The sequence below is a fragment of the Bos javanicus genome, chromosome 5 (assembly GCF_032452875.1).
Source record: "Bos javanicus breed banteng chromosome 5, ARS-OSU_banteng_1.0, whole genome shotgun sequence".
Lineage (NCBI taxonomy): Eukaryota > Metazoa > Chordata > Mammalia > Artiodactyla > Bovidae > Bos > Bos javanicus.
The window spans coordinates 64,385,913-64,399,507 of record NC_083872.1 but is presented as its reverse complement, the minus strand read 5'-3'; the positions used below and the strand labels follow the sequence as shown (position 1 = coordinate 64,399,507).

Below are 13,595 nucleotides of genomic sequence, written 5' to 3'. Positions count from 1 at the left end.
ATGCCATTCTCCCAAATCATCCCACCCTTGCCCTCTCTCACAGAGTCCAAAAGACTGTTGTATACATCTGTGTCTCTTTTGCAGTTTTGCATACAGGGTTATCATTACCATCTTTCTAAATTCCACATATATGCGTTAGTATACTGTATTGGTGTTTTTCTTTCTGGCTTACTTCACTCTGTATAATAGGCTCCAGTTTCATCCACCTCATTAGAACTGATTCAAATGTATTCTTTTTAATGGCTGAGTAATACTCCATTGTGTATATGTACCACAACTTTCTTATCCATTCATCTGCTGATGGACATCTAGATTGCTTCCATGTCCTGGCTATTATAAACAGTGCTGCGATAAACATTGCAAACACAGGAGGATGAAATGAAATAAATTTCTTTGGTTAACTGTAAGGCAACTTGCTATTGAGGTAAAGAAATTTGAATGTTGAATCTTCCCAATTAATTTAATTTTGCTTATAATGTATACTGAACTTCTTAAAAGACATTTCATACTAATCAGAAGTATTATTTATGTCTATCAAAAAATGAAACAAATTAAACATGATAGCAAAAATCAATACTTTTTAGAATTCCTATTTTTACCTGAACAAACATTTTTAACCTCAAGCTGCAAAATGTTGCAGTGATTTAAACTGAATTATTATTAAACTTAATTGGGTATTTTGTTTTGTTCCTAGGAAATGGAATTATTTTTTCTGTGATCTCATCAATTACATTTATTTTAGTGTTTTGGAGAATTTTTTGTCAAATGCTGTAAGAAAGATTACTACTTTAGTTTTAAGATATAGGTATTTTCTGCTTGCTAGCTTATAGACAGTTTTCATCAATATAACTTAATATTTCATGCCAGATAACCAAGCACAGTCAACATATTCATGATACTTTTGGAAGATATAAGATGCAACTTAAATAAAAGTAAAAAAAGAGAAGTTAACTAGGCTCATGGTGATCAGTTTGCAATGTATCAGATCATTATGTTGTACACTTGAAACTAAAATCATGTTATATTTCAATTATATCCCTCCCCAAAACCAACTACCCCCAAAACCAAAAACAACTACTCTTCTTGTTTAGACATTAAAGAAAGTAACTGAAATTTAATTTGTTCTTGATAAGCCTGGATGAAAAAGGCCTGTATAATGCATATTACTTGTGGTATACATGGATATATCATAAGAAAGATTAATGATACTTTATTGATTAATATTTTGCTTAAGTTTCAGTGAGACCAATAGGCACTCATTTGATCAAAGATATAACTTTATATTTCAAAAATATGTTTTTTTATTAGAAATCTGAGTTTACCCAGTTCATTAGCTGGTATCTCTGAATAAGAGAAAAGATTTTAAATACATTTAAATTAAAAAATAAATTTTATAGAATATTTATTTAATAAAATAAGCTAAAAAACTTAAATATAAATAATAGTATTTATTTAGAATCTTGGTGTTCACAAAAGACAATTTTATAAACATGCAGATTATTCTTTAATGATTTAGATATTAGATGGTAGTAACTTACACAATACAAATAATTAGTAAGATGGTCAGTTTTTTCAGTATATCATAACTCTTCTTGATAATAAATGCATATCACACACATTATTTGAAAATGTCAACAAAAACTGAGCCCAAGAACAAATGAAATTCTGAAGGGTTTGAGAGTAAAAGAAAATAGTATTGATGACTCCATAAAATTTTCCTCTTTCCTCTTAGAAAGGAAATGTTTAGAAGTTTCAGAATTCTTTTTGATTTGCTTAGGCATTGAAGAATGAAATTAAAACCCTTCACATAATTGTCCCTTTTTAATACATGGATTTGGAGGAGGCTTTTTTTTTTGGTAGGATAAATTCTACTGATCACTCCCAGGTATTTAACAATGCTTCCTTTGGTGTTATTTTACCTTTTATTTTCTTGAACTTCAGTTCAAGAAAAAAGAAGGCAAAAATTGTTTAATATTGCAGCAAATAGCTTTAAGAATAGTTTTTAATTGTATACAGTTTTACAGTAATATTCATTTCTCATTTGATTCATACCACAACCCTTTTAGACCAGCAGCTATATGTAATCTCTAAATTCCATTTTAACAGTGTCTGAAAGAGAGACAGAGGTTATTTGAAGTGTCCAAGATTGGTAAAGAATCTGCCTGCAATGCAGGAACTGCATAAGATGCAGCTTTGACCTCTGGACGGGGAAGATCCCCTGGGGGCGGGCATGGCAACCCGCTCCAGTATCTTTGCCTGGAGAATCCCATGAACAGAGGAGCCCGACAGGCTACCGTCTATAGGGTTACAACCACAAAATGCTGATGAAAGAAATCAAAGATTTCTTTGGAAGTCCATCTATTGGACCCAAATAGATGGAGAAATATACCATGTTCATGCATCAGAAGAATCAATATAGTGAAAATGAGTGTATTACCCAAAGCAATCTATAGATTCAATGCAATCCCTATCAAGCTACCAATGGTATTTTTCAGAAAACTAGAACAAATAATTTAACAATTTGTATGGGAAAAAAAAAAAAAAAACTCGAATAGCCAAAGCAATCTTGAATCAACCTGCTTGATGTCAGACTATACTACAAAGCTACAGTCATCAAGACAGTATGGTACTGGCACAAAGACATAAATATAGATCAATGGGACAAAACAGAAAGCCCAGAGATAAATCCATGCACCTATGGGCATCTTATCTTTAACAAAGGAGGCAATAATATACAACAGAGAAAAGACAATCTCTTTAACAATTAGTGCTGGGAAAACTGGTCAACCAGCAGTGGAAGAATAAAACTAGAACACTTTCTAACACCATACACAAAAATAAACTCAAAATGGATTAAAGATCTAAATGTAAGACCAGAAACTATAAAACAACTAGAAGAAAACATAGGCAAAACACTGTCTGACATAAATCACAGCAAGATCCTCTATGACCCACCTCCCAGAGTAATGGAAATAAAAGCAAAAATAAACAAATGGGACCTAATTAAACTTAAAAGCTTTTGTACAACGAAGGAACCTATAAGCAAAGTAGAAAGACAGCCTTCAGAATGGGAGAAAATAATAGCAAACAAATCAACTGACAAAGAATTAATCTCAAAAATATACAAGCAGCTCCTGCAGCTCAATTCCAGAAAAATAAATGACCCAATCAAAAAATGGGCCAAACAACTAAACAGACATTTATCCAAAGAAGACATACAGATGGCTAACAAACACATGAAAAGATGCCCAACACCACTCATTATCAGAGAAATGCAAATCAAAAGCACAATGAGGTACCATTTCACACCAGTCAGAATGGCTGCTATCCAAAAGTCTACAAGCAATAAATGCTGGAGAGGGTGTGGAGAAAGGGGAACCCTCTTACACCATTGGTGGGAACAAAAACTAATATAGCCACTATGGAGAACAGTGTGGAGATTCCTTAAAAACTGGAAATAGAACTGCCATATGACCTACCAATCCCACTGCTGGGCATACACACCAAGGAAACCAGAATTGAAAGAGACATGTGTACCCCAATGTTCATCGCAGCACTGTTTACAATAGCTAGGACATGGAAGCAACCTAAATGTCCGTCGGCAGACAAATGGATAAGAAAGCTGTGGTACACACAATGGAATATTACTCAGCTACTAAAAAGAATGCATTTGAATCAGTTCTAATGAGGTTGATGAAACTGGAACTTATTATACAGAGTGAAGAAAGCCAGAAAGAAAAACACCGATACAGTATATTAACACATGAATATGGAATTTAGAAAGGTGGTAATGATGACCCTATATGTGAGACAGCAAAAGATACACAGATAAAGAACAGATTTGATGCAGGATACAGGATGCTTGGGGCTGGTGCATTGGGATGACCCAGAGGGATGGTATGGGGAGGGAGGTGGGAGAGGGGTTCAGGATTGGGAACACGTGTACACCCGTGGCAGATTCATGTTGATGTATGGCAAAACCAATACAATATTGTAAAGTAATTAGCATTTAATTAAAATAAATAAATTAAAAAAAAAAAAGAACAGACTTTTGGACTCTCTGGGAGAAGGCGAGGGTAGGATGATTTGAGAGAATAGCACTGAAACATGTATATTACCATATGTGAAATAGATCACCAATCCAGGTTTGATGCATGAGACAGGGTGCTCAGGGCCAGAGCACTGGGGTGACCCTGAGGGATGGAATGGGGAGGGAGATGGGAGAGGGGTTCAGATGGGGGACACATGTATACCCATTGCTGATTCATGTCAATGTATGGCAAAAACCACTACAGTATTGTAAAGAAATTAGCCTCCAATTAAAATAAATCAATTAATTACACACAAAAAAAGAGTCAAACACGACTGAAGCGATTGAGCACACACAGGTACACACATACACACACCAAGTTACTAAGTATTAGAGAGTTAAGACTTCAAACCAGATCTTCTGATTCTTAGCTGCTTTTGTTATTCTCAAATATAGAATCCTTTTCACCACTTTGTAAGTTACTTATCTGAGAATGGAAGAGTTTATATAACACCTCTTACATGGTGGAGAGGTGAGAAGCATAGAAACTGGGCAAACTTCAGGTTTCCTTCTGATTTTCAGACTGTTTTTCCAAAGGTGATTTGAAGGAAGGAGTTTTACTTTTAAAGAATTTTGTTTTTACTTGGGGCAAGAACTAATATTTGTATAGTGTTTTACTATTCATTGAATGGCTTCTCTTTTATGTTCTAATTTAATGTTCTTACCAGTGTTGAGCAATAGGCACTATTATTATTATTTTCTACAGGAAAGAAAAAGAAAAATAAGACTAATTGATACTCTAGCGGTCATATTATTGGTAATTTGCATAGCTGGGCTTCCTTGGTGGCTCATATGGTAAAGAATGATGTAATGCAGGAAATTCCTGTAATGCAGGAAACCTGGATTCGATCCCTGTCCCTGGGTTGGCAAGATCCCCTGGAGAAGGGAATGGCAATCCACTCCAGTATTCTTTTTTTTTTTTTTTCACTCCAGTATTCTTGCCTGGAGAATTCTATGGGCAGAGGAGCCTGGTGGTCTACAGTCCATGGGGTCGCAAAGAGTCAGACATGACTGAGTGACTAATACTTTCACTTGCATAACTGGTACTTTGCATTCAAGTCCTTTAAATTCAGGGCTTATAAAATAATACTATTTTTAGAAAAGAAATGTTAAAATGGGGTTTATTTTCTCTGAAATCTCGTCATTGGAATAATTGTGTCAGTGATAGAACTTGTCTCATAAATGAATTTCCCTCTTAAAATAATTTCTTAGGCTTGGAGGAGGAAAGTGAAAGAGTATACAAATATAAACAACACACATTCAAAGTATGTTCTGTGCCACGGCTGAAAGTTCTTAATTTTTTTCAACCTTTTAGGGTCTCTTTCCTACTGTGTTGCTTTCTCTTTTATATGAATCTTCAACCCTTTATTCTAGTTCTCTATCAGAATGATGTATAATTTCCTAAATGTCTTTTAGCAGGATGATAACTTTTTGTTTGTAAACAGGGTGTTTGCTTGCACCTCAAGTCTTCCTTCAGACTAAATCTCAGGTATAAGTTATCTGGGAATACTCCATTTTTAAGAAAGATATGAAGAGGTATACTGTTATTTTACTATATTCATTCGGTTAATAAAATTAGATAAATTTTGCCCAAAAGATCTCTAGTAATTGTATGGGTCAGTCAATGAATGCTGTGTGTGTATGTGTGTGTGTGTGTGTGTGTGTGTGTGTGTGTGTGTGTGGTGGTGGTGGTAGTTTGAATGATTACTCTAAATTTCTAGTCAGTATCTAATATACTTTTATGATTATCTGTTTAATAGTAGCCATATTGTTCAGCATATTTTCTTCTGTTGTATTTTTTTTTCCTTCTTAGGGACATTGTTCTCAAACTGCTTCAATATGAGGCATCAACAAATGTAGCAGACAACAAAGGTTATTTTCCTATTCACCTGGCTGCCTGGAAAGGAGATGTGGAAATTGTGAAGATTCTTATTCATCATGGACCATCACATTCCAGAGTCAATGAACAGGTGCGTTTGTCAAATATTCACTCATGCTGTGATTTTTGAGAGTTTTATGAAGTCAAAGCCACATTGAAAAATTAATTATTTCTGTCGTTACCCTGCCAAAGACCATCCTACTGCTGAATTTGCTAAAGGAGACATTTGAAAACGTCTTTGGCATTTGTTTATAGGTACAATGGCACTAAGTTGGACATTTGTAAAGATATTTGTTAATAATAAAATCCCACATAAATTAAGTAGTTCTAGTATTTTTGCCTGCCTTACATGAGCATCCATTTTATAGTTATTGAATATTTAAAGATAAAACAATTGACATTCATAATGTGAAAGTAGTTTTTCTTAATAAAATTTTAGATGCTAGAACAATGATGATAGCTATCATTTCCATAATACTTTACCATTTACATAGCACTTTTATATTAAGTGCTATTTTGTGAATTAAAATGCAAATACAATGTATGCAGTTGCTAGTCACATATTAAATAAAAAATTTCCTGTACACACACACACACACACACATATGCCTAGAGTAAGTTCAGTAAAACACAGCAGCAGGATGAAACTGACAGATAAAGTCAAAATATTTGCAACTACATAGTATCCATGTTACACTTAATGCATATATTAAAAAATAATGCCATTCTCAGTGTTCTAAATAAATAAGACCAGATTCCAGAAAGTAAAATACAGTCCTCTAGTACAGTATGATAATAAATGAGCTCTGCATGCCCCCTACTGTTCCCATTTTGTAAAACTATATTTGAAAACCAGCGTGCTGCCCAACAATTGAATTACAAACAGGGCATTAAGCTGCAGGTTGGCCGCTGTCCAGTATGGGTGCAAGGAGGTTACTCTAGGGCAAGCACATCTAATATAGTACAATTAGCATATTGTTCATATGGGTATAGACTTTGCAGACACTTGACTGAAATTCAGATTAAAAATGAATACTTGCCAGCTGTATACAGCAAAGGGAAGAAAATATAATAGTTTTCTTACATCAAAATGCAGTTGTGTAAAGAACTAATCAGGAAAAATGTTTTATTAATTGGAAAAATATCTTGTTAATATATATCACAAAAAATGTCTATGTTTTCATGTTACAAAACGCAGAATATTTTTATGAGAATAGTTAATTCAAGTCTTTACAAAATGATGGATATGGCTGTCTTTATTTATTATCTAAAAAGGAAATTTATGAGAATGCTTCCTGTTCCTCAGAAAACCAAGTTAAAAGATCATTGGTGGGATGAGCCATCTGGTGGTTATTCTTAAAACTGAATGCCCAAAGCAAACCTAAAGTAATAAGATGGAAAAACAAACCAAGGTTAAACAATGGAATATTAGTTTCTACAAGCAATATTTTTTAAATGACATGAAAATAAGGAAAAAAACCCTAACCAACATTTACATTTGAATGTTGAAGATTTTATTTTATTATTATTTTTTAAATTTTATTTTATTTTTAAACTTTACAATATTGTATTAGTTTTGCCAAATATCGAAATGAATCCGCCATAGGTATACCTGTGTTCCCCATCCTGAACCCTCCTCCCTCCTCCCTCCCCATACCCTCCTTCTGGGTCGTCCCAGTGCACCAGCCCCAAGCATCCAGTATCGTGCATCGAACCTGGACTGGCGACTCGTTTCATACATGATATTATACATGTTTCACTGCTATTCTCCCAAATCTCCCCACCCTCTCCCTCTCCCACAGAGTCCATAAGACTGTTCTATACATCAGTGTCTCTTTTGCTGTCTCGTACACAGGGTTATTGTTACCATCTTTCTAAATTCCATATATATGCATTAGTATACTGTATTGGTGTTTTTCTTTCTGGCTTACTTCACTCTGTATAATAGGTTCCAGTTTCATCCACCTCATTTGAACTGATTCAAATGTATTCTTTTTAATGGCTGAGTAATACTCCATTGTGTATATGTACCACAGCTTTATTATCCATTCATCTGCTGATGGGCATCTAGGTTGTTTCCATGTCCTGGCTATTATAAACAGTGCTGCGATGAACATTGGGGTACACGTGTCTCTTTCCCTTCTGGTTTCCTCAGTGTGTATGCCCAGCAGTTGAGGATTTTAAATAGCATAGAGAAACTGTTATTTTCTGTGATGTTGAATAAATCAATTTAAATATAAATTTTTTTTTTTGAGGAGATTGGACTTCAAAATTCTTTTTTCAATTCTGTTACTTTATGTTGTGGTTTCTATTTTAGATGAGTTGAAATTTTTTGAGATTTTTTAATACCATGTTTTCCATATTTTTTGTTTGTTATGTACATACTCCTTTAGTAGTAACATAGATCTCTCATTCAGTGTTATTTCTTCTAAAAGTTTCTGATGTAGGAATTTTGTTTTCATAGGTAAATTTTGATTTTAGCTTTATTCTCCCCCCCCCACCCCCCACAATGGGACAGAAGTATACTAATTAATTATATACCTTTATGTATTTAAGCAATAGAGGGCAGGAATGAAAATGATAACGAACATTTACTGAGACTTATGATAACTGGGTGGTTTCCCCAGTGGCTCAGTGGTAAGGATCCAGCTGCAATGTAGGATACGTGCAGGAGACACAGGTTCAGTCCCTGGATTGGAAAGATCCCCTTGAGGAGGAAATGGCAACCCACTCCAGTATTCTTGCCTGAAAAATCCTATGGACAGAGGAGTGTGGTGGGCTATAATCCATGGGGTCACAAGAGTCTGACACTACTGAGCACACATGCAGGCCAGGCAATGACGGTTAAATAAGTAAGCACATATGACATGCAACGGTGTGTGCTTTGCACATAGTGTTAGCTATGATGGTGACTGTGCTGATATCATCCTCCCTTGGTTTATAGAACCCTCATTTAGGACATTGCATTTTTCTTACTAAAATTTCATGTTCCCATTTCTCGTAATTGACCTTTCCACCTCATGGCGTAGTCATACTGCATATACCTACACTATCTGCCCAAATAATTGAAAGGTCCATTTCTCTTGCAATGGGGTTCAATTTTCTTGATTTTAACATTTATTATTCTGCTAAATTCCTGGGAAAATCTCATTGATTTTCAGCTGAAACGGTTATATTTTTATTTTGAGTCACACCATGCGACTTATGGGATCTTAGTTCCCTGGCCAGGAATCAAACCCAGGCCCTTAGCAGTGAAAATGTGGAGTCCTAACAACTAGACTGCCAGGGAATTCCCTCAGCTGAAACACTTATAAGCTACACGTGTAATATTCCTTGTAACTTGTCTGGATATGGGTATAGACCTGCCTCTCAATTCATGATTATATTTCAAAAAGATATGGGTTAATGTTAGGGCCAGTACATCTTTGTTCTCTTTGCAAAAGAAGCAAGGATTTATACTTAAATGGAAGATAAAATGAAACTTGATTTGGGAAACATCTCTGTAAATCTTTCGTTATCAGAGAATTTACTCTCTCAACTATATTTGGGAAAGCCAGTCTGTTAAAGGTGTATTGTTATTAATCTCTCTCATTAACAGATGTCACAGAGGCTTGATGCACAGTGCTGATAACACTAACCATCTGGGCCCAGTAGGGCTACAAACTAACACAGCTAAATGGTTTATCACTCTTGGAAGTTAGAATATATAGTTTAAGGAAAAGTTCGATTCTTTCAACTGAAGTGATAGAAATAAAATGTGATAAATGATAGATACTATTACCAAATATTAAGTACTATTAGGCATACTTATTAAAACGCATACATTTTAAATGTATGTTTTCAAAGCATCTCAGGTTTTCAGTTCAGTTCAGTCGCTCAGTCGTGTCCAACTCTTTGCGACCCCAGAATTGCAGCACTCCAGGCCTCCCTGTCCATCACCAACTCCCGGAGTTCACTCAGACTCACGTCCTTCGAGTCGGTGATGCCATCCAGCCATCTCATCTGCTGTCATCCCCTTCTCCTCCTGCCCCCAACCCCTCCCAGCGTGAGAGTCTTTTCCAGTGAGTCAACTCTTCGCATGAGGTGGCCAAAGTACTGGAGTTTCAGCTTTAGCATCATTCCTTCCAAAGAAATCCCAGGGCTGATCTCCTTCAGAATGGACTGGTTGGATCTCCTTGCAGTCCAAGGGACTCTCAAGAGTCTTCTCCAACACCACAGTTCAAAAGCATCAATTCTTCAGTGCTCAGCCTTCTTCACAGTCCAACTCTCACATCCATACATGACCACAGGAAAAACCATAGCCTTGACTAGACGGACCTTTGTTGGCAAAGTAATGTCTCTGCTTTTGAATATGCTATCTAGGTTGGTCATAACTTTCCTTCCAAGGAGTAAGCGTCTTTTAATGTCATGGCTGCCTTACTATACTTTGATTTTCATAACAAACTGTATTTCTGAAAACTTGCACTGTATGTCTTAACAGAACAATGAAAATGAAACTGCCCTACATTGTGCAGCTCAGTACGGACACTCGGAGGTAGTTGCTGTTCTCCTGGAAGAGCTCACCGATCCTACTATCAGAAACAGCAAGCTGGAAACACCTCTGGACCTGGCAGCCCTCTATGGACGGCTTAGAGTGGTCAAAATGATCATCAGTGCACACCCTAACTTAATGAGCTGCAACACCCGAAAGCACACACCACTACACCTTGCTGCACGCAATGGTCACAAGGCAGTTGTTCAGGTGCTGCTGGAAGCAGGAATGGATGTGAGCTGTCAAGTGAGTCTTCTTGTAGCTGTGCTTCCAAAACAATGGTGTTCTTGCTTTCTTTGAGATACAGATTTTGAAATTTACATCTTAATTACATGTTAAATTTACAGGAAGAAATATTAACATTTTTAAATCAAGCAAATGGTCCACATGTGTTTTTGTAACTACTAAATTCAAAGTATCCTGCCACATTGTTGGGAAATATGGAGGGATATAAGCCCTAGTCTCTAACCTCATTCTAACTTGAGGGCTTTCCACATGAAAAATTATTACTAGATGGCAGTTATGTGTGGTCTTCTTAGTAATTGTTTCCTTTATTCCAGTATCTAGCACACAGCTTGACATACACCAGGAATTCAGTCTAAAATTGAGTGAATGAAAGAAATAAATGAAATTGACTTTAATTTTTGAGTATGTACTTTGTGTTTAATATGTTGACACGTTTAGAATCTATATCTCACAGCTATCTTGTGGGATTGAGAGCTATTAAGTTTCAGTACGGAGGTGAGGAATCAGATTCAAAGACTAAGAAACTTGCCTAAGGACACATGACTCATAAACCCATAATGTGAATTAAGATTTACCGATTAAAGTCCAGGCCTCTTTCTACAATAATGTACTTGCGTACATGACTGATAAAGGAAGGATCACTATACCTAAAGGCAATAAGAAAATTTTTTTTTAAACTTTACCATTTGCATAGGTGAAAAACTTTCTCTTAAAATCTTCCTTGATCATCCTCAGAGCATAAACCAATAGTTCCCTGCAGTGCTCACAAATTCTTGTCTTCTGTGTTATGTTCCTCCCTCCTTCTACCCTCAAAATAATTCTTAATTTCCATACTAACTCTATGCCAAGAATAGTTGAAGAGTATTCTGAAGTATGGTACTTTTTACTAGGCATTAGTGATACCACGATGAAAAAATAGATATGGTCTTCATTTCCACTAAACTTACAGTTTATTAAAGGGAATAGATAATCATATAACATTATAATGTAGTACTATAAGTGCTAAGATGAAGATTAGATTGATGTGGAACACACAGGGAAAGTGTTACACTTTAGGGGCAAGCAATACTTCCTGAGTGAAATTATATTTAAGATTTGACATGTAGTGTAGGTCCATGGTTCTCAACTGTACTCCCTAGACCCTTATTATTGGGGCTTCCCATGTGGCACTGGTGTTAAAGAACCTGCCTGCCAAAGCAGGAGCTGTAAGCTGTGGGTTTATCTCTGGGTCGGGAAGATCCCCTGGAGGAGGACATGGCACCCTGCAGAATCCCATGGACACAGGAGCCTGGAAAGCTACAGTCCATAGGGTCACACAGAGTTGGACACAACTGAAACCACATAACACCACACACGCATCCCAGGTGACTGAGTCAGAACTCACGGTGGTGCCCAGAAATCTGGTCAGCAAGCTTTCTAGGTGATTCTAATTCAGGCTGAAGATTGAGAACTGGTGGTGTAGGTGATGGTGAGGTAAAGAGGGCTAGGAGTTCTATCCTGCCAGGCAGAGGGACCAGCTTTTGAGATTCTTGGGGAAGAAAACAAGAGAATGATACTGATGAAATGTTTAGTATGCTTGGAACATGAATAAGGTACAGAAGGTCTGGGGAAAGTTGGGATAGACAAGAAAGGATATGGAAAGGAAAGCTGCTGCTGCTAAGTCACTTCAGTCGTGTCCGACTCTGTGCGACCCCATAGATGGCAGCCCACCAGGCTCCCCTGTCCCTGGGATTCTCCAGGCAAGAACACTGGAGTGGATTGCCATTTCCTTCTCCAATGCATGAAAGTGAAAAGTGAAAGTCAAGTCGCTCAGTCGTGTCTGACTCTTAACGACCCCATGGACTGCAGCCCACCAGGCTCCTCCGTCCATGGGGTTTTCCAGGCAAGGAGAATATTTTCCAGGTTTTTTAAGCCACATTAAATTGTTGTGATTTTATTTGACATTAATATTTATTTACACATCTGTCTCCTCTGATAGAATGTGAATGTACAACCTCAGAACTCCCCTTAACTATTCTTGGTGTAGCTGCTACTGCTAAGTCGCTTCAGTCATGTCCGACTCTGTGCGACCCCATAGACGGCAGCCCACCGGGCTCCCCCGTCCCTGGGATTCTCCAGGCAAGAACACTGGAGTGGATTGCCATTTCCTTCTCTTGGTATAGAGTTGGTATTTAATTAATGCATGTTGAATTGCATGAGCTCACTGGATAGTCACAAAAGCCTCGTGAGGTAGGCATTACTACTCTTATGTTATATCTGAGAATGACTGAGGGTGAAAGAAGATGAGTGACTTATAAACATAACAAGGTCAAATGGCTACACAGAAGCACAGATATTTCCAAAATTAAGCTTTTGGATTTTCTTTCTAGAATCTCTTCTTTATTCCACACTCCTCCTCTATCAGAAAGTGCTAAGATTACAAACAATATGTATGGATGCATAAAAGGATATAATTTTTTTAACCTTAGCTCTCCTAATCTTTTTCCTTCTTCTTCTTCTTTTTTTCTAGACAGAAAAAGGGAGTGCACTCCATGAAGCAGCTTTGTTTGGAAAAGTGGATGTTGTACGAGTTCTGTTAGAAACAGGTAACTATCATGATTCTCCATGGAGCTTATCTTGCCAAAAACTATTTGTACTCCAGAAGTAGACAAAGGAAAATGACACAATCCACCTCACCCGACATTACCTTTTTACCTCACTCTAAATTGTATGTATGTAGAACCATGTAGGATTGAGCCTCAGTGTTAAGGGAAAAAAAATGATATAAATGTTCATCTTCCTTTTCAATAGATTCTTTAATCAAAAGCTTTTAGAAGTGATAATTTTATGCTTTTAAATCATATTAAAAT

At 36.6% G+C, this 13,595-nt stretch overlaps 1 protein-coding gene across 4 annotated transcripts in view; it reads left to right on the top strand.

Moving 5' to 3' along the window:
• The window catches only part of ANKS1B (ankyrin repeat and sterile alpha motif domain containing 1B), a 1,160,119-nt gene that overhangs the window by 151,700 nt on the left and 994,824 nt on the right, over positions 1-13,595 (top strand). For all 4 annotated transcript variants that reach the window (XM_061417010.1, XM_061417008.1, XM_061417009.1 and 1 more), the window contains exons 3-5: positions 5,904-6,060; positions 10,450-10,746; positions 13,256-13,331. In XM_061417010.1, the coding sequence (XP_061272994.1) occupies positions 5,904-6,060; positions 10,450-10,746; positions 13,256-13,331 (530 nt within the window). The remainder of the gene's footprint in view (positions 1-5,903; positions 6,061-10,449; positions 10,747-13,255; positions 13,332-13,595) is intronic.